At 43.3% G+C, this 25685-nt stretch overlaps 1 protein-coding gene, 2 non-coding genes and 1 pseudogene across 3 annotated transcripts; all 4 read right to left on the minus strand.

Annotated features, from left to right (window-relative positions):
- Positions 1-16531: 16531 nt before the first annotated feature.
- On the minus strand, positions 16532-18904 carry LOC123149133 (40S ribosomal protein S18). The gene is made up of 4 exons (XM_044568664.1): positions 18747-18904; positions 18490-18650; positions 18203-18391; positions 16532-16828 (listed from the first exon to the last, which is right to left on the minus strand). Exons 1-4 carry the CDS (start codon positions 18747-18749, stop codon positions 16723-16725), a joined length of 459 nt encoding a protein of 152 aa, XP_044424599.1. The 5' UTR covers positions 18750-18904; the 3' UTR covers positions 16532-16722.
- Positions 17329-17415, minus strand: LOC123155271 (small nucleolar RNA SNOR75). The gene has a single exon (XR_006477324.1). It is a non-coding gene; the product is annotated as a small nucleolar RNA SNOR75 (small nucleolar RNA).
- On the minus strand, positions 17486-17560 carry LOC123155272 (uncharacterized; annotated as a pseudogene).
- LOC123155230 (small nucleolar RNA F1/F2/snoR5a) lies at positions 17579-17724 on the minus strand. Its single transcript, XR_006477287.1, has one exon. It is a non-coding gene; the product is annotated as a small nucleolar RNA F1/F2/snoR5a (small nucleolar RNA).
- Positions 18905-25685: the final 6781 nt, after the last annotated feature.

Raw genomic sequence — 25685 nt, forward strand, 5'->3', positions numbered from 1 at the left:
AACGATAGGATGTTACAAGGGAAAATCTTCTGGGGGTTTCCCAAGTATGAACATATGAGTATCTCTCGAGTTGAACAAATGAAACACATCGAGAGCAAAGTAAGACGGTGCAATAAGAAGTTCCAAGCGGATAGGCAATCGTTCATTGCCTGAAACAGAGTGTGAATGGGGTTCAGAGCAACAGGAATAAGTATTGTGTCCGATACCAGAATTGATCACTAGGAAGGTGGCTCGCAAATTACATACGAAGTCAAGCTATAGGAATAACTTTGGCAACAGGGTGTATAGGAGAGTCAGGTTTCGATCCTGTGAAACTGTGGGTTATGGGCCCACCATGTGGTTCTTTTTTTTTTAATAGGAGCAGTGACATCTTGCACGGTCATGATAGCAAGGCAAGTCAGGGAGTACCATGTCAGCTATGTCGGCAACAACGTTGGTACCAAGGGCGAGGGACGAAAAGAACCATTTTCCTGCTCGTTGAAACGAGGCGGACCAATAGGCAAGGTTCCCGTCCATCGGTGGTTACCGGAATGTCATCAACAATAGTAACAAGGTCTTGCTGACCGAGTTGTACATCGAGGTGTTTGCACAAGTAGTGGATTATTACTGCTTATATCATATAGATCATAGAAAAGGTTTAAACAAACCAATGGAAGGAAAATATGATCATCAGATTAAACAGAACAATGGAAAGGAAAATATGTTTAAACACATATTTCGAGGGTATATCCTTCCCAAGGACAAGCAGAGCAAGATATCCATGACAGGATATAAAGTAGAAAACCATTTAGGTAAGGGGGGAGGAATCTCATGATATTACTCATACAACGGTGTTAGGATAATTGATAATTAAAATATAGCATCGTGCTTCAAACGTGCCTGTTGAAAATCGGAGTACCATTGACATGCTTCGAGATAGCAGTGACATGGTCTTCAGGTGAAGATCAGACTTTGGAAACACGAAGGATCCATCAAGAATAACTTGTAGAATAAGTCTTACAATTTCCTCATGGATGAATGGATAACCTTGCTGAAAAGGAATCTATAATGATAGGTCCTCCAGCCGGGGGGGGGGGGGGCTAGGCATGACATCATGTTAACGGGTCATCAAAGGATCAACATCATAACTCTTGGAAAGTTGTCCCATCCATCATATCTGACCGAGATTCATATCCAATTGGTGTCATGATACCTCAGACTCAAGGGGTCCGAGAGGAAAAGGTGCAACACAAATCGACGAAATGACATTGCAAGATTCTCGGGAAATGAACTATGGGAGCGGGTTTCTGAAGCAATAGTTCATCATTAAACCAAGGAGGGGATGAGGAGGTGGCTGATGGGCTCAGCGACAATTCATCGAGAATTCCAAATAGATGGATTTCCATGATAATGTGAACAAGAGGATGACATTTGTTAGATCAAATGATATAATGGGACATGCTCGAGGAAAACATACATAATTAAACATTGGTTGAACGGTGCACCCGAAATATGGGTTGGGTTGCACGGCAAATGTTAGAATGGTGATTCAATTATCGAAAGACTTAGAATGAACTATCGCCCATTCACTTCAAAGCAATAGGGTTGCTAGAAGGAAAGAATCCAAACAACACCGTTCACTTGTTGGAATTAACACGGGGACCAAGAAAGAATGGTGATGGTGAGAAGTATTTCTATGTCAAGAATTCTCAAGAGGTGGAACAAATCTCAGAACAGTCTTGACATAAAGGATGGTAATACTCCAAGGTAAAGAAGAACAATTGCTGGATAGCAAGGAACTCAAGGTATAACACCAAACATGAACAAGCTTGTGTTGGTGGGAGGGCAATAAAGTGGTCGACGATAATACAATTCATCGAGGGCAAGGATGGTATTTCTTGTCATAAATTCAATTGATATCCTGGATGAGCTCAGAATGTTGATGATCACGACACCTTTGTCACGAGAGTTCATGAAGATGTAGTCAATCAGCGACGACATCAAGTCAAAGGAATGATGAAGCAAGAGGTTATTGGAACCACAGTTATGACACAAACTCGAACTCAAGCTTGTTGTTTAAGGTGAAAGGGTATGACGAGGAAAAATCGACGTAAGGTTAGTTCATCGTCGAAAATTGGTGCTCCGAGAATAAGGACCAGGTAGCACCGTTAGAATCGTCACGACAATGATATAGCCAAACAGGCTAGGAATGGCGTGATCGGGTACAAACTCGTACTAATAGAAGCTTACTGAAGAGTTGTTGAGCCGTAGAGCGGATTCGGTTCAGTTATCGGTGTCTTTGAGTGTTCAGTAACTCAGAGCCCGCGAAAAATTGGAATCAGTGGGAAGGTAGCACTTGATAAAGAACTCATAAAAAGTTATGCAGTTCCATGATAATCTCGAGATACCAGGGGAGTAATACTCGACACAAGATCAAAGTAAAGGTTGGACTGGTGTATTGATCCATAGAAGACAATTGTTTTAACTTGTCCGAGAAATGAGATCAAAGAAGAACAATCATGGTCGGAACCACGGTTGCAAAAGGCCAGATCCTAGATATAAGATGAACTTATACCAAGGGAATAATTGATTTTAAAAGAAGCTTCGATGAGAAGATGTACATCGTGTCCATGGGCATGAACGCAAAGTTCAAGGTCGACTCCCACTTCTCCAATGCACAACCTTTCATTCACTTCTCGCGCTCAATGAAGTTGTAGTTTTGACATTTTATCTGGCAAAATACCAGAAAAGTACGACTCGTGAAAACTTTCGAGTTCACACCTATTAAGGAAGGCATAGGTTCAACCCATTGGGGCATCTTAGAATCATATACCAAATCTTCAGAAGTAATTAACTCAAGCTCAAAGGCAGAGCATGGTTGAGAAAGCAAAGGATACAATTTACCAAAGGCATTATGTATCAGAGGAAAGGCTCACAAGGTTATTGAATATGAAGGGCGTTGTCAGATAAAATCCAACAAAGGATCTGGTGGTCCACAAGGGATCTGACATGAGCATCGGTACTCAACTAGAGGAAGAAGATTGCAAGGAGATCAGATTATAGAAACAACTGACTAACTCAATTGTCAACTGCAAAGGAATTATGATTTCCAAATCAAGGGATCAGAAGCAATGCCCTGAGTAGGGATGGATAAGTTAAATAGCCTTAGGGTACAATCAATGACAATTGGATTGGTCGAGAACCAATTCCAGTTACAAGAATGGCAGCTTAGCCGGAGAAGTAGTTTATAAGGATCAATGATGATTGCGTGCACTCGCAAACATATTGAGTCAACAGACTCAAAATGATAATGACAAGGAATGTCATTAAGACTACGAGACTTATGGGATTAACCATAATGCGAGCAAACAAGAATCTCAAGAGCCAAAGGCTCCAGAGGATTTTCGGAAGATCGAATATTATCTTGAAGACTTTTGTGAAACACAAGAACAACTGGGGATGAGCGGATACTCGGCAAGCGCGAGTAATTTTCCGTAGGGGTATTCATGCAGCAAGGAACTGTAGGGCAGTAAGCGTAAAGAATTCTCGGAATACCGAAGAGTATTTCAGGACATTTTGTAATAACAAGAGCAACTGGGGATGACAATATGAACGATAGGTGTAAGTAGTTATCCAGAGGGATTTATCGATGGAAGTGAATTGCAAAAGCGATGGCACATAGTCTCGAGAGCACATCGTAGAGTATCTTCGGAATCTTCTGGTGCAGCAGGCGGTCATCGGTAACAAGTGGCTCTCCGGGAGAAAGTACTTGCGAGAACCTAAAGTTAGTTTTGTTTTTAGCAAAATCATTTAACCCGAATAGAAGAGAGCTCAGAGTCCCAGAGTAAAGGTCGAGGAGTAAAAGATCCTAGTACCACCCGATGGCGACGTGGGCCCGTAAGGCACACATCCAAGTTAGTAAAAGTTTTTGTAATGTCTAGACTCGACTTCGGCCAAGGAGTGTGGAAGGGGGATTCCTACAGGCAGTCGGCTCTGATACCAACTTGTGACGCCCCCGATTCAATCGTACACTAATCATGCACGCAAATGTGTACGATCAAGATCAGGGACTCACGGGAAGATATCACAACACAACTCTAAAACATAAAATAAGTCATACAAGCATCATAATACAAGCCAGGGGCCTCGAGGGCTCGAATACAAGTGCTCGATCATAGACGAGTCAGCGGAAGCAACAATATCTGAGTACAGACATAAGTTAAACAAGTTTGCCTTAAGAAGGCTAGCACAAACTGGGATACAGATCGAAAGAGGCGCAGGCCTCCTGCCTGGGATCCTCCTAAACTACTCCTGGTCGTCGTCAGCGGGCTGCACGTAGTAGTAGGCACCTCCAGTGTAGTAGGGGTCGTCGTCGACGGTGGCGTCTGGCTCCTGGACTCCAGCATCTGGTTGCGACAACCAGAAAGAAAGGAAAGGGGAAAAGGGGGAGAAAGCAACCGTGAGTACTCATCCAAAGTACTCGCAAGCAAGGAACTACACTACATATGCATGGGTATATGTGTAAGGAGGCCATATCAGTGGACTGAACTACAGAATGCCAGAATAAGAGGGGGATAGCTAATCCTGTCGAAGACTACGCTTCTCGCCGCCACCATCTTGCATCAAGTAGAAGAGAGTAGATTGAAGTCCTCCAAGTAGCATCTCCAAGTAGCATCTCCAAATAGCATCTCATAGCATAATCCTACCCGGCGATCCCCTCCTCATATCCCTGAGGAAGAGCGACCACCGGTTATATCTGGCACTTGGAAGGGTGTGTTTTATTAAGTATCCGGTTCTAGTTGTCATAAGGTCAAGGTACAACTCCAAGTCGTCCTGTTACCGAAGATCACGGCTATTCGAATAGATTAACTTCCCTGCAGGGGTGCACCACATAACCCAACACGCTTGATCCCATTTGGCCGGACACACTTTCCTGGGTCATGCCCGGCCGCGGAAGATCAACACGTCGCAGCCCCACCTAGGCAAAACAGAGAGGCCAGCACGCCGGTCTAAACCTAAGCGCACAGGGGTCTGGGCCCATCGCCCATAGCACACCTGCACGTTGCGTGGGCGGCCGGAAGCAGAACTAGCCCCCTTAATACAAGAGCAGGCTTACGTTCCAATCCGGCGCGCGCCGCTCCGTCGCTGACGTCTGAAGTGCTTCGGCTGATACCACGACGCCGGGATACCCATAACTACTCCCACGTAGATGGTTAGTGCGTATAGGCTCGTAGCCGACTCAGATCAAATACCAAGATCTCGTTAAGCGTGTTAAGTATCCGCGAATGCCGAACAGGGCCAGGCCCACCTCTCTCCTAGGCGGTCTCAACCTGCCCTGTCGCTCCGCCACAAAGTAACAGTCGAGGGCCGTCGGGAACCCAGGCCCACCTCTACCGGGATGGAGCCACCTGTCCTTTCAGCCCCCTCGTCAGAATCACTTGCGGGTACTCAATGAGCTGACCCGACTTTAGTCACCATCTGTATAGTATGTATGTATGTATAGTATATACCCGTGATCACCTCCCAAGTGATCACGGCCCGATAGTATAGCAAGGCAGACTGACAAGAATGTAGGGCCAATGATGATAAACTAGCATCCTATACTAAGCATTTAGGATTGCAGGTAAGGTATCAACAGATGTAGCGACAATGTCAGGCTATGCATCAGAATAGGATTAACGAAAGCAGTAACATGCTACACTACTCTAATGCAAGCAGTATAGAGGAGAATAGGCGATATCTGGTGATCAAGGGGGGGCTTGCCTGGTTGCTCTGGCAAGAGAGAGGGGTCGTCAACTCCGTAGTCGAACTGGGGCGTCAGCCTCGTCACGGGGTCTACCGAAGAGAAGAGGGGGGAGAAACAGTAAATACATAGCAAGCAAGTGCATAACAGGATAACAGGCAGAGCTAGACGTGTTCTACGCGGTAGGAGGTGATACCGGTGAAGGGGGGAAGCATCCGGGAAGTATTCCCGGGGTTCCGTGTTTTCGGGCAGAGGAGCCGGAGGGGGGGGAAGTTGCGGGTTCGATAGGTTAGGGGGGTGTGGCGGACGAACGAGTTGCGTATCCGGAATCGTCTCGTCGTTCTGAGCAACTTTCATGTTGAAAATATTTTAATCCGAGTTACGGATTAAAAGATATGATTTTCTAAAGATTTTATTAATTTCTGGAATTTATTTAATTATTTAATTAATTCGGAAAATGGATTTATGTCGTCAGCATGACGTCATGCTGACATCAGCAGTCAACAGGGGTTGACTGGGTCAAACTGACGCGTGGGTCCAATGGGACCCACCTGTCATACTCTGTTAGGTTAATTAGGATTTAGTTAAACTAATTACTGTTTAATTAAGCTAACATGTTAATTAGATTAATTAATTAAGGTTAATTAACTTAATTAATTTAATTAATTAATTAATTAAATTTATTTTTATTTTAATTATTGTTTTATTTATTTTTATATACTTTTTTTAACGTTTTGGGGGCGGGCCCCCTTTGTCATAGGGCCCTGGGGGCTAACGGGCATGCGGTTGCCGCGGGTGCGGGCGCTGGGCGTCGGCGCCCGACTGGGCGAGCGCCCAGATCGACAGGGGGAGGCGCCGGCCACGGGCACGGCAAGCCCGGACGCTGGCTCAGGGGTGGCCATCGGCGCGCCTGGGCGCCGGCGGCCAAGGCAGCGACAGCACGGGGCGAGGGGAGCAGGGCGGCCCGCTGGCCGTGGCTGGAGAGGGCGCATGGGGGAACGGCGGGCGCGGGGCAGCGCAAGGACGACGCCGGAGTTGCAGCACCGCTGGTGGAGCGACGAGGCGACGAGGTGGGGCGCAAGGCGAGGGGCGCCGTGGTTGGGTCGTCGGACGCGGGGGTGCGCGGGAGCCGTGGCGAGGCACGGAGCTGCGAGGGGGGGGAGTGCGGGTCAGGGGAGGTCCGGCGCGCAGGTGACGCACGGGCGCAGCAGAGAGCACCGACGGTGTCAGCCGCGGGCGCGGTCCGGCGTGGTGCGCAGGGAGCGGAAGCAGCACGGGCGGCGAGTGTGCGCGTGCGGACGCGACGGCGGATCCGCCAGGGAAGAGAGGGGAAGAGAAGGGGGCTCCCATAGCCCTGTAGATGTGCAAAGGCGCGCTCGGGGAAGGGCCGGAGTAGCGGGGCGACGGCGACGATGCCCAACTCGGGGAGGGAGTTGCGCGAGGGAGAGGCGGGGACGAGGCAGTCCGGCGGTGATGGGCGGCGCCGAGGCGCGTTGGGGGGCGCGGGATCTAGCCCCTCCTCGTCCAGTCGAGTGGGGGGCGCCTGGGAGGAGGCAGGGGGCGGCGTTCGACGGGGTGGAGGTCCGGAGAAGCGGGCGTCGTCAGGGGAGCGGGGTGGTTCGATCCCGATCCAATCTGGATCGGGAGAGGGGAGAGGTGGCGTCGGGGGGGGGGGGGAAGTGAGGTGGGTCGTGGGTTAGGGTTTCCTCCCTGGTGGGGATATGGAGGGGGCTGGGTCGGCCGGCTGGGCCTTTGCCCAGTTGGGCTGGCCAGCTGGGCCACAGATGGCCCAGTGGGGGGGTGCCTCTTTTTTTTATTTTTAGTTAGATTTGTTTTCTGTTTTTTTTTATACTTTGCTTTCTTTTAGTTTCCTATTATTTTAGTTTTAGTAAATTACCAAAGTGGCACCTAAATAGGATTTTACAAATTATGCCACTGCCACAATAGTTTAATACTTATAACAATTTAGTTTTGAAAATGTTTATTATTTTTTAGAGCATTAAAATAATTGTTTTTTTCTACTCTTTTATTCATTTAACAGTATTTAAACATTTTATAAAAGTGTGGTTTCTCCATCATAATTATCTATGCAATATTTGGTTCACTCCGAACATTTTAGTTTTAATATTTGAAAACTTTTATTGTTTGCCTATTTTTGAATTTGAATTTGAATCGGTTTCGAACTAACTCGAGATTAGCAACTATAAACGAGGTGACGTGGCACCATTAGCAGAGGATCACTGTAGCTTAATTACCCGGGCGTCACAATATTCCAATGATGGGCTTCCTCAAAATGCCCTAGGTCTTCATGAGCAAGCAAGTTGGATGCACACACACTTAGTTTCTTTTTTTGAGCTTTCATACACTTATAGCTCTAGTGCATCCGTTGCATGGCAATCCCTACTCACTCACATTGATATCTATTAATGGGCATCTCCATAGCCCGTTGATATGCCTAGTTGATGTGAGACTATCTTCTCCTTTTTTGTCTTATCCACAACCACCATTCTATTCCACCTATAGTGTTATATCCATGGCTTACGCTCATATATTGCGTGAAGATTGAAAAAGTTTGAGAACATCAAAAGTATGAAATAATTGCTTGGCTTGTAATCCGGGTTGTGCATGATTTAAATATTTTGTGTGATGAAGATAGAACATAGCCAGCTTATATGATTTTGTAGGGATAACTTTCTTTGGCCATGTCATTTTGAGAAGACATGATTGCTTAGTTGGTATGCTTAAAGTATTACTATCTTTATGTCAATATTAAACTTTTATCTTGAATCTTTCGGATCTGGATATTCATGCCACAATAAAGAGATTTACATTGAGAATATGCTACAAAGCATTCCACATCAAAAATTCTGTTTTTATCATTTACCTACTCGAGGACGAGCAGGAATTTAGCTTGGGGATGCTGGTACGTCTCCAACATATCTATAACTTTTGATTCTTCCACGCTATTATATATTCTGTTTTGGATGTTAATGGGCTTTATTTTACACTTTTATATTTTTTTTGGGACTAACCTATTAACCCAAGGCCCAGTGCAAATTGATGTTTTTTGCCTATTTCAGTGTTTCGCAGAAAAGGAATATCAAATGGAATCCAAACGGAATGAAACCTTCGGGAGAGTTATTTTTGGAACAAACGTGATCTAGGGGACTTGGAGTGGACGTCAAGAAACAATCGAGGAGGCCACGAGGCAGGGGATGCGCCTACCCCCCTAGGCACGCCCTCCACCCTCATGGGCCCCTCGTTGCTCCACCGACCTACTTCTTCCTCCTATATATATTCATATACCCCGAAAACATCCAGGAGCACCACGAAACCCTATTTCCACCACCGCAACCTTCTGTAACCAAGGGGGCATCGATCACGGAGGGCCTCTACATCAACTCCATGGCCTCTCCGGTGATGTGTGAGTAGTTTACTTCAGACCCTCGGGTCCACAGCTAGTAGCTAGATGGCTTCTTCTCTCTCTCTCTTTGGATCTCAATACAATGTTCTCCTCGATCTTCTTGGAGATCTATTTGATGTAACCCTTTTTGCAGTGTGTTTTTCGAGATCGGATGAATTGTGGGTTTATGATCAAGTCTATCTATGAACAATATTTGAATCTTCTCTGAATTCTTGTATGCATGATTGGTTATCTTTGCAAGTCTCTTCGAATTATCAGTTTGGTTTGGCCTACTAGATTGATATTTCTTGCAATGGGAGAAGTGCTTAGCTTTGGGTTCAATCTTGCGGTGCTCGATCCCGGTGATAGAAAGGGAAACGTCGTGTATTGTATTGTTGCCATCGAGGATAAAAAGATGGGGTTTATATCATATTGCTTGAGTTTATCCATCTACATCATGTCATCTTACCTAATGTGTTACTCTGTTCTTATGAACTTAATACTCTAGATGCATGCTGGATAGCGGTCGATGTGTGGAGTAATAGTAGTAGACGCAGGCAGCAGTCCGTCTACTTGTCACGAATGTGATGCCTATATTCATGATCATGCCTAGATATTCTCATAACTATGCTCAATTCTATCAATTGCTCGACAGTAATTTGTTCACCCACCGTAAAACTTATGCTATCTTGAGAGAAGCCACTAGTGAAACCTATGGCCCCCGGGTCTATTCTCCATCATATAAGTTTCCAATCTATTTTAGTTTGCAATTTTTACTTTCAATCTATATCATAAAAATACCAAAAATATTTATCTTATCATTATCATATCTATCAGATCTCACTCTCTCGTAAGTGACCGTGAAGGGATTAAAAACCCCTTTATCCCGTTGGTTGGAGGTTCTTATTTGTTTGTGTAGGTACGAGGGACTTGGGTGTGGCCTCCTACTGGAGTGTACCTTGGTTCTCAAAAACTGAGAGAAATACTTACGCTACTTTGCTGCATCACCCTTTCCTCTTCAAGGGAAAACCAACGCAGTGCTCAAGAGGTAGCAGCGCCGCGTCGTCTCCCCCTTGCCACGTGGCCTGGCGGGTGGGCCCACCCATCAGCTTTCCTATCAAAACACGTTCAATCGACCAGTTAGTGCTTCCTGCAACAAAGTTACTGAAAAATAGTGTTTTTCGCAAACTTTTATGAAAACGGTGGTCTTTCGCACCAAGTGACGCAATTGTGGTGGTTTTTGGCAATTTACTCCTTCAGGGAGGATGTCTTGACGTTGCAACACAAGGTTATCCTCCTCACTGTTAGCTATGGCCCACCTTATTACTCCTACCTCAGTTTTTCTTGCTCCCCTGCTTTGCTGGCAATTTGGCTGTTTCTTCTATGCAATGATGGTTGTAGGTTGCAGTCCACCTGAATAGATGCTTGCTATCTCCTTATTTTCTTCCTGGCAAGAACAAATTACTTAGCTTGGGTTTATTGTTGTGTTTGCATGTTTATGTTGCTCTAGCTGAAGGGTTAAAAATTGAAGTACCTTAGTGAAAGTCTGAGATATGCTTGCTACTTGCTTAATTTAATTTCCACTGCCATCTCACCCATCATCCCTTTATACTGATTGCGTAGATGCATGTAAATATATTGCTCTTATGATATATGTGTTGTATTTATTAAAAATAAGTTTTGCCTACTATATAAAAGGCCGAGGATAGATGTAGAAGGTGCAAGTCTTCTACTCTCTACTTCCTGAACTGGCCAAAGGATTCTTAAGTTGATTTCCACTACTAAATATTTCTTTATACATATTTCAACCTGATGTTCCTTCAAAGGTTATCATATTCCTTGCCTTTGGGGGAGGGGGTAGCTATTTTTGGTCATTCATTTGCCTTTATTGCTCTCCTATTACCATTTCCTTTCTGGCATATATTTTGTGAGTTTGGGCCCTCGCCTTAGATTTACTTAAGGAGCAGTTTCCATCATCAGTTTTGTTGTTTCGTTCCTGTTTACTACTTCAGTGCTTTTTTCCTGCACCTGAGCTGGTGATTATGCCCAGCCTTTGTTTGTATTCCAATGGATTTGGTTTGTTAGTGATTTCCCCACTTACTGTTGTGGTGTTGTCGACTTCAGTCCGTCTGCTTGTCATCCAATTATGCTATAGGAATAAGGAATAAGTATAATGCTTATTCAAATCCACTTTGTAAACATCTCTATCCTGCTGGTACTACTACTTTTATGTGCTAGATTGCTTCCCATTTGTGTACCATTGTCATTCAATAAGCAAATTAATTTCTTGAACAAGTAATTCCTTTTCAAAAAAGTCCATGCGTGATTTTATTTGGGTATCTGGTGATATCTCTTATGTGTGTAATGTAAGTCTGGTGATATTTATTATGTAAGTCTGGTGATATTCCCATACAATTGTTAGAATGCCAGTAGACAGGACCATATTTCACATTTTGTGTAGTCCAACCAATAATACAGATGGAACCTGATGATGATTTTCAATATATTGTGATAGTAGTTTCCTGCATCGATTAGCTAATGAGCCATCCTTTCTTTTTCAACTCGAAGTTGTGCAATAGTTAAATAGATGTGTTCGTGCCATTTAGCCCCGACAACATTCAGTTCAGTTAAGTTGTACATCTTTTGCCGACCCCTTTTCTTGGTACTGATTGAGCTTTGAATGTTAATATTTTAATTTGACTGTGTTTTTTCCTTTAGTCCTTGCTCTTAATGTATAATGATCCTGATTGTGTGAGTTTATTTCCTGGCAGGGTAGTTATGATTCAGACCATTCCTTAACAAAATGTATATATGGCCTCACGGTATGAGTTCAGCTTGAGACTCTCAAGTTCGCGTCAAATTTATTGTTCCATTTTGGAACAGTGTACTTTCATGAGTATTTTTCTATTGAGTACATATAATACTTTCAGAAATAATCTTACAAAATGGAAGAATCGAGGAATTAATACATAGAAGTTACGACCATTGTTTTGAGTGATCTCTGAAGATGGATTGCAGGTAAGTGGATTAACAATTTTGTACTGATCCTGTTTTTGTTGAAGTGTTGATACTTCATTTTACTCAATCTTTCATATTAACCGTAAGTGTAAAGGATATCATGTTGGGTTGCATTTCCATGTGGGGAATGGATATCCTAAACCTGAGAAAGAACCAATGCAGATGGTAGTTTCTTAGGAATATGATCATGTTGTTACAGTAAAGATGGTTGTCTGTATTACCTGCTATAGTTCAGTTTACTACTGGGAATATCATTCAACCTCTGAACTATGTATTACAGCTACAAATTTTGCTAGGGAATCTGTCTCATTTTAATGTTGCAATGAAGTGGTTCAGATGGAGAGGCTTTTTTACTTCACTACTTTCTGACATATATAAGTCAATATTTGTTAGGTCTATTCCTGCCGAAAAATGTATGAAATGTTTGTTAGTGTCCTCTTCTGTAATTGGATTATATATTTAACTTCCATTTCTTAGCATTCGAATGGAGTGTACTAAATTGACTTTCATTTTTCTGTCCACTACTCACAAATTTCACTAGAAGCATCAATTTTTGCTGGTGCTGACCTGAAACTGCAGCCATGTGTTTGTCCAGTACATTATTTACAATGAAATATGGTAATTTGTGCCTAACCTTTTAGTAGTCGCTATAGTTCAGATGCATTTGGGTCGTAAGCAAATTATATGATTTGCAGCGGTGCTGCCTCCAACCCATATATGGAGAAGGTTCCGTAAACTGTGTATTTGAATATGCCTGATTTGGAAAGGAGATGGTCATTGGTTCATCTGCAAATGTGTGGATCTCCCTCCCTTTTGCTCGATTGCCCCACCTTGCTCCTTTGGCTGATTAATAGCTATTTCCGCAGCCCATGACGCTGGTTGAGGTTAGTCTTTCAGCATCTGTTTTCTTCATTACATGTCTTTTAAATTGTAGGATAGGCCCTTACAAATAACTTAATTAACTACATGTCTGCATTAATATATTTGCCTGATGGGTTTCCCTATTATGGCTCATGCATGGTCATAGATGTAGTTTGCCTTTCCTGTTGTTGTTTCTCTCAATATTTCTATCCCACTATAATGTATTTGTTATGAACGTACCTGTATATGAAAGATGATTATCTCCATTATTACTGTTCGTACTACCATTTTTATCCAAGATTTAAAACACCTAACGCATGCCCTTTTTGAAGTATCTTCAATGCAGTCTATTGGTTCTGAACATACTACCAACTACTAGCGGAGATAGCTATCTGAAATAAGCATGCTAAGCATGAACATTGTTCTACTTACGGGAAGAACCCTCAGGTGATGATAGGTCATGGTTCTTTGCCATTTCCTTTACAAAATCGGTTGAATCTTGTGATTCTAAGTTAATTAGTATCATGTCCTATATACCTTTCTGTTTGTATAAATTCACAACTTTCATGGAAGCTCTTGAATTGCGAGTATTAATCTCAGGTTGCTGGGTATGTTTGCTGATAGTATGCTGTCATGCATCCACTGAGCAATTTTCTTGTGATTTTACTTGTGATGACACATTTCTAATCTTTCTTTGGGATACTGAAATATGGTTTGCCTTGGGAAATATCTGAGATATGATCCATGCTACTTTATTTGAATTGTTTTTATGTTTGCACCCTTGTTTTGATTTTAGTTATGATGTTCTCTTTCTTTTGGTTGCTCACCTGTGTTTTTTGTCGCCATTCTCCGTCTAGAGATCCAGGCAGCGTCCAGATTGCTGTGATCATCCTCCATCAAGAATGCCATGGGGTATTTTGGGCTCTCTTCTATGTCTCTGTTCCAGTGATAAACTACTGTTTGATCCTTTTTGTGTGTGGCATGTCTACTTATTTTGGGCCCTGTTAATTGATGCTAACTATGCTGGCCATTTGTGTGTGCCTAGGTCCTTGTGGGAGCTGCATACAAACCCGTGTGGATGTATTTGGTTGGTAGCTGCAACAGCCTGCCAATCGGATGAGAAGCCAAGGAGCCATTGGCAATGGTGTAGCTTCAGCATCCTGTCAATCGGAGGAGAGGCCAAGGAGTCATCGGCAAGAAGCAACCTTATCCTAGAACTTGAAGTGGAGTAATGGTTAATAATGTTTTATGGATCATATGTTTTCTTTTGTTCACACTTGAGAGCTACAAGCATTAAGTTGTTATGATAAATTATATATCAAAGTTTGCTCTGTCGGTGGCCATATATTATTATCCCTGGGAGTTGTCCCCTTTGTTCTATAGTAGCATAATTAGAGCGAGAAATGTAAATGTGATTGAATTATGGCATGGCTCTTACAGAAATATGTGAATGGGACCAGAATTGTGTATATATTATTGATTTAATATTTTGAAACTAAGCCATGTTGAGTGTGGAGTTTTATTTCATCTATGTTTGCACCAATGCAAATCATGAATTGTTTACTTGATGTTTGACACATGTCAAATATATATGTAGTCAGGAAAAGCCGTTAATCTTTTGTCCCTGTAGCAGATAATTCTCCTGTTACTTGGACAAACAAGTGCAAAGGGAAGTGCAGGTGGAAGGGGTCATTGTTTGACACATCACAGGACAACAACATGCACGCCAGTGACCAATGAAACAAGGGACTTATGAATAAGATGAAAACCTTTCAGCCTTCTGTTCACACGAAAATACATTTTTGCTGATTTTGTGTTATTACCTATTTGAAAACAATCTTCCATGATTAAGAAAAAATATTTTCCTCTTTTTTACAATTGGAAAAGATTCAGTGTTGCTGCAGACCTGCAATAGCATACACCTCTTCGCAAACAACTCTTAAGTCAGCATCAAATGCTCCTAAATTAAGCAAAATAATTGGTTTTAGTTCCTAGTTTAAATTGGTCTTCACGCCATTTGGCTATGATTACAGCTACTCTTTTTTTGAATGAAAGTTTACACCTACTCGGACTTCTAATTGCGGGCTCAACTATTTGGACCTCTTGATGATCTATTTTGTTACATCCTTATGTTAAGCAAATTTTTGCATTTATTTCTTGGTTTAAATTAAAATTTAAAATTATGCCTTCATGTTACTCAAATAACATAAAAATTTATGCATGCTTCCGTATATATTTTGAAGATACGCCAATTTTATTTTTTATATATAAAAGGGTTATCCATGTTATCCTAGGTGTTTTTAATACCTAAGATTACTAACAAATGCAAATATTTTCAATCCGTACATGGTTTCAAATGGGTCTCTGCACCATTTGGCGCACCGGGTCATCTAGTTGAATTAAACGCTAGATGGTCATGAGACAACACATTGTGCACTGCAGAGTGCAGATATCAGGCAATAGCGGAAGGAACTAACTGGCATGCATTCATTTAATTTGCGAATAACATCATACATGAGTAATAATGAACTAATTGTAGTATAAACTCCAAAACAAATCAAGTGAAACTCTCCCCGCCAAAAAAGAAAAAGAAATCAAGTGAAACTCCCTTTCTGTTTCGAAAATATTGTGATGCGAATTGGTGATGGTCTTCAAGGTTCTGCCTCTGTACCAACTTCAAACAGCAGTACAGATACTTCAACAATGGCAGCAACCAGTGTGCAATCCATCGTGACGAAACAAATGTCACCAAGGCATTAAGGCGACGAAACAAATGTCACCGAGACTTCGATGATGGCAGCACAGAAGATAGAAGGAGAATAACGGTACACAAGAAGAATCTTGGCCTTTTTGGGGAGACTTGAGGCAGGTGCTTATCCTAAGATAGCAAATGTGCTTGTTTCATACTCCCTACTTGTCATCAAAATGAACAAAAACAGATGTATCTAGAATTTAAATATATCTAATACATCTTCTTTTATCCATTTTGATCATAAGTATTTCCAAACGGAGGGAGTACCTTGATGACGCTCCGGCACTTCACAAATGGTTATGGATAGTAACTAGCACTGATGTACAGATACTAAAATCATTTAATCCCCTGCAAAGAGAAGGTTGCATTATTGGAGTAGACAAGTTTAGATGCTTGCACTGCGGCTATATCATCTCTCTTTAAGCACCATATATCACTATCAGCATAGACACTATACATGGCTCCATAGTAGGCACTAGGCACTATATGTTTTAAATCCATTTCAAACGCTATGAAGATAAGCAACGCCACCTAAATAGGACGTGACAACCTATGTTCTACCTCTTATACATTTTGGCAGTTCAGTTTGAACTGCCAAAACATCTAACATTCAGGAACGGAAGGGGTATTACCCCTGTTGTCACAAATTACACCAACAACTAGAATGGCACGCCCAAAAAACATACCAGGATTCAATTAGCCAACAAACCTGTAATGCACAGATATGCTTAGAACAGACATGATGTTGCCAACCATTCAAATGACTGGAAGCACATGGCAAAACAAACTCTTGTACGAGTTCAACAAAGAATTCAAGATACAATATATTAAAGGTTCCAGAACCAAAACATTATCTAGGGCAAAACATCATCCAAGGTAATCATCTAAATAAGAACACTCCCTTAAGATTCTGGAAATGGACCAACACAGTAGTAGCAAAGCTATGAGGAATCTTTGTGAAGCAGCTTATCGCTTCTTGGAGACACCAACAGTCTTTCCTCTCCTGCCGGTAGTCTTGGTGTGCTGACCGCGGACACGCACACCCCAGTAGTGACGCAGACCACGATGGTTCCTGGAAAAGAGCAGGGTTTCAAGCATAAGTGGTCGCTCACAATCTATGAGCTAGGACAATGCTACCGCACAGTGAAGTTTTAAGGAATCAGCCATCAGGCAAAAGCATACAGAACAGCTGGGTCACATACAAGGTACACTAGAAGGGTACACATGAATACTTTGACAGCCATCAATACCAGATTGCAAGACATAACAATTATGAATCTAAGCAAGTAAGGGCATAGGGCAGAATATAAAATCTAGATACAAGTAATAGACTGAATTGAACTGTTATAACCTAGAGCTGGCAGAAGTTCCAGGTAATAACCATTCATACAAGCTAACATTCTGTATTTCTGTAGAAAGAAGCAACAACTGGCTATATAAAAAAAGCTAGTCCAAATTTGTATGCGCACAGGCACGGGAAAGGCACGTCAGACACCAACTGTCCTCCTCATAGTGCCAGCAACGCAATCACAAACTAAAATAAATAAATAAAAAATAGCACAGAAGCACATGTTCTCTCAGAAAAATGCCTCAATTGTCCACATGGTTTAATAGAATGGATTATGTCAGACTCATCATCTGTTTTCATCATCACAGAGTTCTAAGAACTACAAATTACAAAGGCAGGTGTTAAAAAAAGTGTTTTCAACAGAGCAACAGTCCTAACATGTTCTCTCCGACAAATGCCTCATTTTGTCCCCATGGTTTAATGGAATGGATTGGATCGGACATCTAATCAGCGAGAACAAAAGAACCAAATGATTGATGTAAATGGGGGTATAGTAACAGGAAGCTCCTGGTATGAGAGCAGCCAGTGTCGCAAAAACCCATTTCCTTCTCATTGTTAGCCAATCTAACGAGAAACAAGGCCATGAAAGAAGACCAAGCATCAGATACCTCATGGCATCCCTAATAACCCTATCCAAACAAAATTCAGTTCAGTGCTAAGATATGTATGGACAAGTTGAATGCAAAAGCCATCTCAAAGAATGGCTTGTGCCAGAATCTTAGCCCAAAGATATCTCGGCAACGTACAGCGCTGATTTACACTATTATAAGAAGCGCACCAGAGACTCTAATTTATTGCCTTCAGAAGTTTGAGATTGAATCAAATGAAAAACAAGAAACAGAAACTACTGAGCATTACTTGCTACCCAGACATTTCAGACATTCTAGTGTTTAGGAGATTTGACTTGAGCAGAAAACTACGTCAATCAACAACCCTAGCTAATAGTAGCAAATTAAACTGTACACTACCAGGCAAGATACGAACGGTTAGCCCTGATATGTGAAGTGCAAGCATCACCAGTAGTCGAATCTAACACATAGCCACATATCAACCAATAGCAAGGGGCAAAAAGAAAAGGAGGGACCAGCGAGGTTATACCTGATCTTCTTGAGCCTCTCAAGGTCATCCCTGAGCTTCATGTCCACGGCGTTGGACACGACCTGGGAGAACCTCCCGTCCTTGTAGTCCTTCTTTCTGTTGAGGAACCAGTCCGGCACCTTGAACTGGCGCGGGTTGTGCACCACCGCCATCAGGCGGTCCATCTCCTCCGCGGAAAGCTCTCCGGCCCTGCACACCACCCACACAGAACACAGCGCACGGCTCAGGCCCCCGACCCACCCACCACGGCGAGATCTGGCGAGAAAGGGGGGCGGACGGTTCCTCACCTCTTGTTCATGTCGATGTCGGCCTTCTTGCAGACGATGTTGGAGAAGCGGCGGCCCACACCCTTGATGGAGGTGAGCGCGAACATGATCTTCTGCTTACCGTCGACGTTGGTGTTGAGCACACGCAGGATGTGCTGGAACTCCTCGCCCGCGATCAGCGACTGCGGCCGAAGAAGAGTCACGGACGTCAGCACACGAGAGGAGGCGGGATCCGCGAGAGGAGGAGGAGGACGGAGATGGCGGGGGTAGAGGCTTACCATTGCTGCAGTCGGCGGCGGCGACGGCGGCGGCGGCGTCGGCTGGGGCGCGAGGGGGCTGGAGGGGGAGGAGATTGGCGTTAGAGCGTTTTGGAGGTGGGGACGGGGACGAATTATATACCCGAGTGAAACCCTAGTGCGGACGGCTGTGATCTGCGGGCGGCTTTGTTGGGCTCTCTTTGAACGGGCCTTTTTCTGGACTTTCTCGGCCTCTTTTTGAACGGGCCGTAGGGAGGGGGAGCTTCGAATTCTCTCAGGCCAACTCCACCGCGCCGCGACCCCAAACGGACGTCCGTTTTGTCCAGATTTTGTCCGTTTGGGTAGGGCGATGGGGTCGTGTTCGGGCCTGTCCTGGGATGCGGTGGCCGTGCGCTCAGTGCGCGGACGCATCCCGGCCGCATTATGTCCGCGCACATTTTTCTTTTCAAGTCCTTAACTTTTTTTTCATTATTCATTTTTGGTACATGAAAAATACATCATCATATTTTGAGCATACCAAGAGCTCCGCCTCGCCGATACCTACGCCCTCCTTGAGCCACGCTTGCTGGGAAGCCGCTGATCGACGGACTCCTCCCACTCTGGCCGCCGATTCCGCACACGAGCTCAATGCCATCGCTCCTCCTCTGGTTCCCCGAGCGGCTCAACAGCTCCAGGGTGATCTTCGGGTCCTCCACATCACTTTTTCCCTGTCGATTGGTTGCTGGTTCGCCTGCCCGTGGTGGTCTGCCATTGGAGCTCGTCAGTAGCTCCTCCGGTGACCAAAAACCGGTGCCGCTGCCATTGGAGTATCATCCATGTTCGGGTGCGTGCACGCTCGCCCATGCTGCATGCTTGCCGGTGGAGCTCGTGCTCATGCTGACCTGCTCTTCTTCGATGCTCATCTTCTCTGAAGAAGAAGAAGAAGAAGAAGAAGAAGAAGAAGAAGAAGAAGGTACAGTATAATCTCTGGTCTTTTGCTCTTCTTCCCCTGTCGATTGATCTGTAGCGACTATCGTTGTTGTAATCTCTTCGTCATGTTGTTGCTTGCTGTATCAAAAATTAACTCATAAGATATGTGACCTAAATTAGGCATTCAAGATAACACTATTTATGCATGGCACATGTGTACATACGTGATAATTAAGTAACCGACTTGTGTTAAAAAATGCTACTGGTGTAACAGAAACTGCAAGACCAGTTTGTACATTTATCCTTACCAAAAGGGTCGGTGCTTCGTTCTTTTAGTTCCTTGTTCCTTCTCTTCGGTCGCAAAGCGAATAGTCCCACGAAAATGAGGGCAATCACAAGAACCCCACCGGCTACTGCGATTCCAGCAGCAACACCTGTACTGAACTTCGATATTTTGCTACCAGCAACTGACGTAGAATGTTTACACTGTTAGTTTCACACCGCCACGCTACAGAATGTTGAATGTTTAAACTGGCATAGAATGTTGGAATTTATTGCAATTTGTTCATACATGGAGTATTTTCAGCAAAAAACTTGAGTATGGCAACATTTTCTGCAAAAAAACATCTTGAGCATGAAGTATTCTCACCAACTTGCAAAGAGTATATAAGGGGTATTTTCACCGAAAATGCTGTTTGGAGGCCGAGCTTCATGGTGCTCTTTATCCTGCATGTCAATCTTTGTGGCTGTCAGGTGCGGCCCCTGTATTACTGTCGCGTATTTCATCCTCCAGCTGTTTCCAAGCCACCGTATTCTACCTTCAGCAAAAGTGCCATCCCATGTCAGACGTCCTACCACCTGTGGTAAAGGCTGTCGCCTCTACCACTGAGGGCAGCTAATTAAAGTCCACGGACAGGTAGAGTCATTTAATTAGGAGATCAATCCAGCCAAGACAACTGCCATCACACTCACACTACCTTGGCGCTATAATTACACCTCCAATATATTTTTGAGTTAAATTTTATCTGTGCAAACTGGAGCTTGTCTCCACCGTTTAACCTTGGTGACTTTTCCTGGTTTACTTAAAATGGATGAGAGCCCCCATGCTGATGTTTTGCTTGTATAATGATCATGTAAAATCGTTTGGAAAATGATTCAAAAAAAAAAACGTTTGGAAAATGACATGGATCAAATGTGCACCGAACTACCAAAATTTTATGTGGACGATATAAGCAATGCTCTGAATTTGACACCACAATCGGTTCATCCAAAAATATCATCTTCCGCAAAATACCTACATACCTCCCTCCCGACCACCACCTCCGACCGGCCTCTGCTCCAGCACTCAATGGATCATGGATGCAACAATAAAAAGAACAAACCTCGAACCACCTACATATAAAAAGATCCATTTTTATCCTTTATGTTTAAACTGTTTTAAACAAAAACACTTGCTTAATATCACGAGAGTGATATTAAAACATCGGAATCATCTAATTAAGTATTCTAAAGACCGCTATGCATGACTTTCATTGTAGATGGTACGAGATTAGAAGGATGCCGGTCCGTGCTATGAAATAGACCTATATAAAGGCAAACATCGAATCACCGACAAATCTTATTTTCAAGTTTTTGTTTTATCTATTATATTTTTCTTTAAGACAAACTGACCATCCATGGGCGCCATATTAAAAAAGCCGACACATCGTAATTGAGAATTCTAAAGCATCATCCGCACGACTCCTAATGTAGACGTCAGGCCACTACAATGCATACTTACTATCCCTTCTAAATTGTCAAACACCAAGCAAAATCTCAATACCAAGGGCCTTGTACAATATACCATATAATGGTGATGCGCATGTGGTGCCATACACACAAAATTATTTGATTTCAGCAGGACCTCGACCAAATTTTTCATCGACCAACTAACCATCCATACAAAATTGTCGTATGAATTGACTTATTTCAATTTTCTCGACATCCACGGCCCTAGCATGCTAGGAGACATTGTGAACCCTTTGGTCATATCCTCGTTCGGATCACCCCATAAATAGGGAATTAATCCATTTTCTTGACATAGCATGACAATACATCATATCGAGTATGCGACTACGTTTTCTAACCCGTTGGCCGTTTCCTACTTCCGAACATTCCATAGTTAGAGGATTTAATCCATTTTGTCGCAATAGCATGACAATGCATCATATCGAGTATGTGACTACATTTTCAGATATTTAAAAAATAATAACTCGCCAAGTATCCCAACCTTTTTATATCTTAATGTATATGAATTTTCTGTTGTAGTTCATTTTTTTGTTCTCTGATATCCGTTAAAAATAACAATGTCATATTTTGTTCTCAGAATTTTCAAATATAGAAAGCAATTTACTTGGTCAACACTAGCCATCTCAGCTGTATGCGTAGTCTCACTGTTGGGAATCCTTTACTTCCTGTCACGCTCAGCATTAAACTCAACCATCTGCTCTTATTAACACACACCGCAGTCCGCAGCCATCAGCACAGCTTGCCTACTTGTTCGTGCAATGAGACAGAACGGATACCCATATACACAACAAGCACACCAACGCATGGCACTGCTGTATTCCCACCAAACAGCCAGCGTATAGTAGTGTGAAAAGCAGGCCACGCAAATCACAACGTGACAATGGCTGGACGAGATAACAGGAGCCACGTAGCTCGGCCTCCAAAACGCCCCTCTCGTATTTTCACCAACTTACAAAGAGTATTTGAAATTTTGGTCACTACAGGACCACTACACTACTCCATGTCACTACTGTTCAGAAACAAACTTGGCTGAAAATTCAGTCATTCTAAAATTCTAATGCATTAACAACATTTAAATTCAGTTAACTATTTTTTTTCAGAAACACACACAACACAGGATGTGAAGATGACCCGACTATTTTTCAGAAACAGAATTCAGAGTGGTTCAAAAAGATCCATTCCACTGACAAAATTCAGTTAGCTATTTTAAGCTAAGACTAGTTCACCGAAACCTGTGCACACCATTTAAAATGATTTGTCAATTAAACATTTAAATAAAAAACTACAGTACATCATGACTCAATAGCTAGACTAGTTCACTGAAAGAAAAAAGAAAATGCACAAGGGTCTCAAGCTGAGACTAGTTTCTGATTTACTCATGATTGAAAATGTCAAATTGCTTTGCTTTACAACCAATGAGGATGCCCACATCAAGGAGTACTTTACTCTTTGTTAATTACCGTTACTTTACTCTTTCTTAGTCACAAACAAGCATGTAGAATGGTCTCGATTTGTTTACATGATGAGAGTAGCAGATAATTAAGCCGAACAAATAATTCAGGCAAGCTTAGCTTCTAGCTAGCTGCACCACAAGTGCTAGTGCAGCAGCAACTACAGTCACGAAGTTTCTATAGTAAGCGCGCCGTAGCACCGTTAAAAAAAAAGAAATAAAGTGTCTATAGTCCCCTATTATGGAAAGCTACACTACAAACCAAATGAAAAAGAATTAGCAGCATTCACTTGAACCTGGTTTGATTTGCTTAATTACCAGACAGCATGCTGATAAACGAACTCTAACACCGAGACGTGATGTCACCGCCTTAATTTAACCCAAGTAGAGGAGACCTCTGCATCAGCACTACAATGTAAGCTACCATGCCAGCATGACCTATGTCCCTAGTGAAGGAAATATGCCCTAGAGGTAATAATAAAGTTATTATTTATTTCCTTATATCATGATAAATGTTTATTATTTATGCTAAAATTGTATTAACCGGAAACATAATACATGTGTGAATACATAGACAAACATAGTGTCACTAGTATGCGTCTACTTGACTAGCTCGTTGATCGAAGATGGTTAAGTTTCCTAACCATAGACATGAGTTGTCGTTTGATTAACGGGATCACATCATTAGGAGAATGATGTGATTGACTTGACCCATTTCATTAGCTTAGCACTTGATCGTTTAGTTTGTTGCTATTGCTTTCTTCATGACTTATACATGTTCCTATGACTATGAGATTATGCAAGTCCCGTTTACCGGAGGAGCACTTTGTGTGCTACCAAACGTCACAACGTAACTGGGTGATTATAAAGGTGCTCTACAGGTGTCTCCGAAGGTACTTGTTGGGTTGGCGTATTTCAAGATTAGGATTTGTCACTCCGATTGTCGGAGAGGTATCTCTGGGCCCTCTCAGGAATGCACATCACATAAGCATTGCAAGCATTGCAACTAATAAGTTAGTTGCGGGATGATGTATTACGAAACGAGTAAAGAGACTTGCCGGTAACGAGATTGAACTAGGTATTGAGATACCGACGATCAAATCTCGGGCAAGTAACATACCCATGACAAAAGGGAACAACATATGTTGTTATGCGGTCTGACCGATAAAAGATCTTCATAGAATATGTGGGAACCAATATGAGCATCTAGGTTCCGCTATTGGTTATTGACCGGAGACGTGTCTCGATCATGTCTACATTGTTCTCGAACCCGTAGGGTCCGCACGCTTAACGTTACGATGACAGTTTCATTATGAGTTTATATATTTTGATGTACCGAAGGTTGTTCGGAGTCTGGGATATGATCATGAACATGACGAGGAGTCTCGAAATGGTCGAGACATAAAGATCAATATATTGGACGGCTATATTCGGACACCGGAAGTGTTTCGGGTGATTTCAGAGAAAACCGGAGTGCCGAAAGGGTTACCGGAACCCCCCGGGGAAGTATTGGGCCTTAGTGGGCCTGAGGGGAGAGAGAGGGCAGCAGCCCAGGAGGTGGCGCGCCCCCTCCCATGGGGAGTCCGAATTGGACTAGGGGAGGGGGGCGCGGCCCCTCTTTCCCTCTCCCTCTCCCTCTCTTTCCTTCCCCCTTCCCTCTTCCTAGTTGGACTAGGAAAGGGGAGTCCTACTCCTACTAGGAGGAGGACTCCCCCCTCCTTGGCGCGCCTCAAGGGCCGGCCGGCCTCCCCCCTTGCTCCTTTATATACAGGGGCAGGGGGCACCTCTAGACACACAAGTTGATCTTTGTGATCGTTCTCTTAGCCGTGTGCGGTGCTCCCCTCCACCATAATCCTCGATAATATTGTAGCGGTGCTTAGGCGAAGCCATGCGACGGTAGAACATCAAGATCGTCACCAGGCCGTCGTGCTGACAGAACTCTTCCCCGACACTTTGCTGGATCGGAGTCCGGGGATCGTCATTGAGTTGAACGTGTGCTAGAACTCGGAGGTGCCGTAGTTTCGGTGCTTGATCGGTCGGGCCGTGAAAAAATACGACTACATCAACCGCGTTGTGCTAACGCTTCCGCTTTCGGTCTACGAGGGTACGTAGACAACACTCTCCCCTCTCGTTGGTATGCATCACCATGATCTTGCATGTGCGTAGGAATTTTTTTGAAATTACTATGTTCCCCAATAGTGGTATCAAAGCCTAGGTTTTATACATTGATGTTGTGCACGAGTATAACACAAGTGAGTTGTGGGCGATATAAGTCATACTGCTTACCAGCATGTCATACTTTGGTTCGGCGGTATTGTTGGATGAAGCGGCGCGGACCGACATTATGCGTACGCTTACGCGAGACTGGTTCTACTGACATGCTTTGCACACAGGTGGCTGGCGGGTGTCAGTTTCTTCAACTTTAGTTGAACCGAGTGTGTCTACGCCCGGTCCTTGCGAAGGTTAAAACAGCACCAACTTGACAAACTATCGTTGTGGTTTTGATGCGTAGGTAAGAACGGTTCTTGCTAAGCCCGTAGCAGCCACGTAAAATTTGCAACAACAAAGTAGAGGACGTCTAACTTGTTTTTGTAGGGCATGTTGTGATGTGATATGGTCAAGACATGATGCTAAATTTTATTGTATGAGATGATCATGTTTTGTAACCAAGTTATCGGCAACTGGCAGGAGCCATATGGTTGTCGCTTTATTGTATGCAATGCAATTACACTGTAATGCTTTACTTTATCACTAAGCGGTAGCGATAGTCGTGGAAGCATAAGATTGGTGAGACGACAATGATGCTACGATGG

Source organism: Triticum aestivum, chromosome 7A (assembly GCF_018294505.1).
Source record: "Triticum aestivum cultivar Chinese Spring chromosome 7A, IWGSC CS RefSeq v2.1, whole genome shotgun sequence".
NCBI lineage: Eukaryota > Viridiplantae > Streptophyta > Magnoliopsida > Poales > Poaceae > Triticum > Triticum aestivum.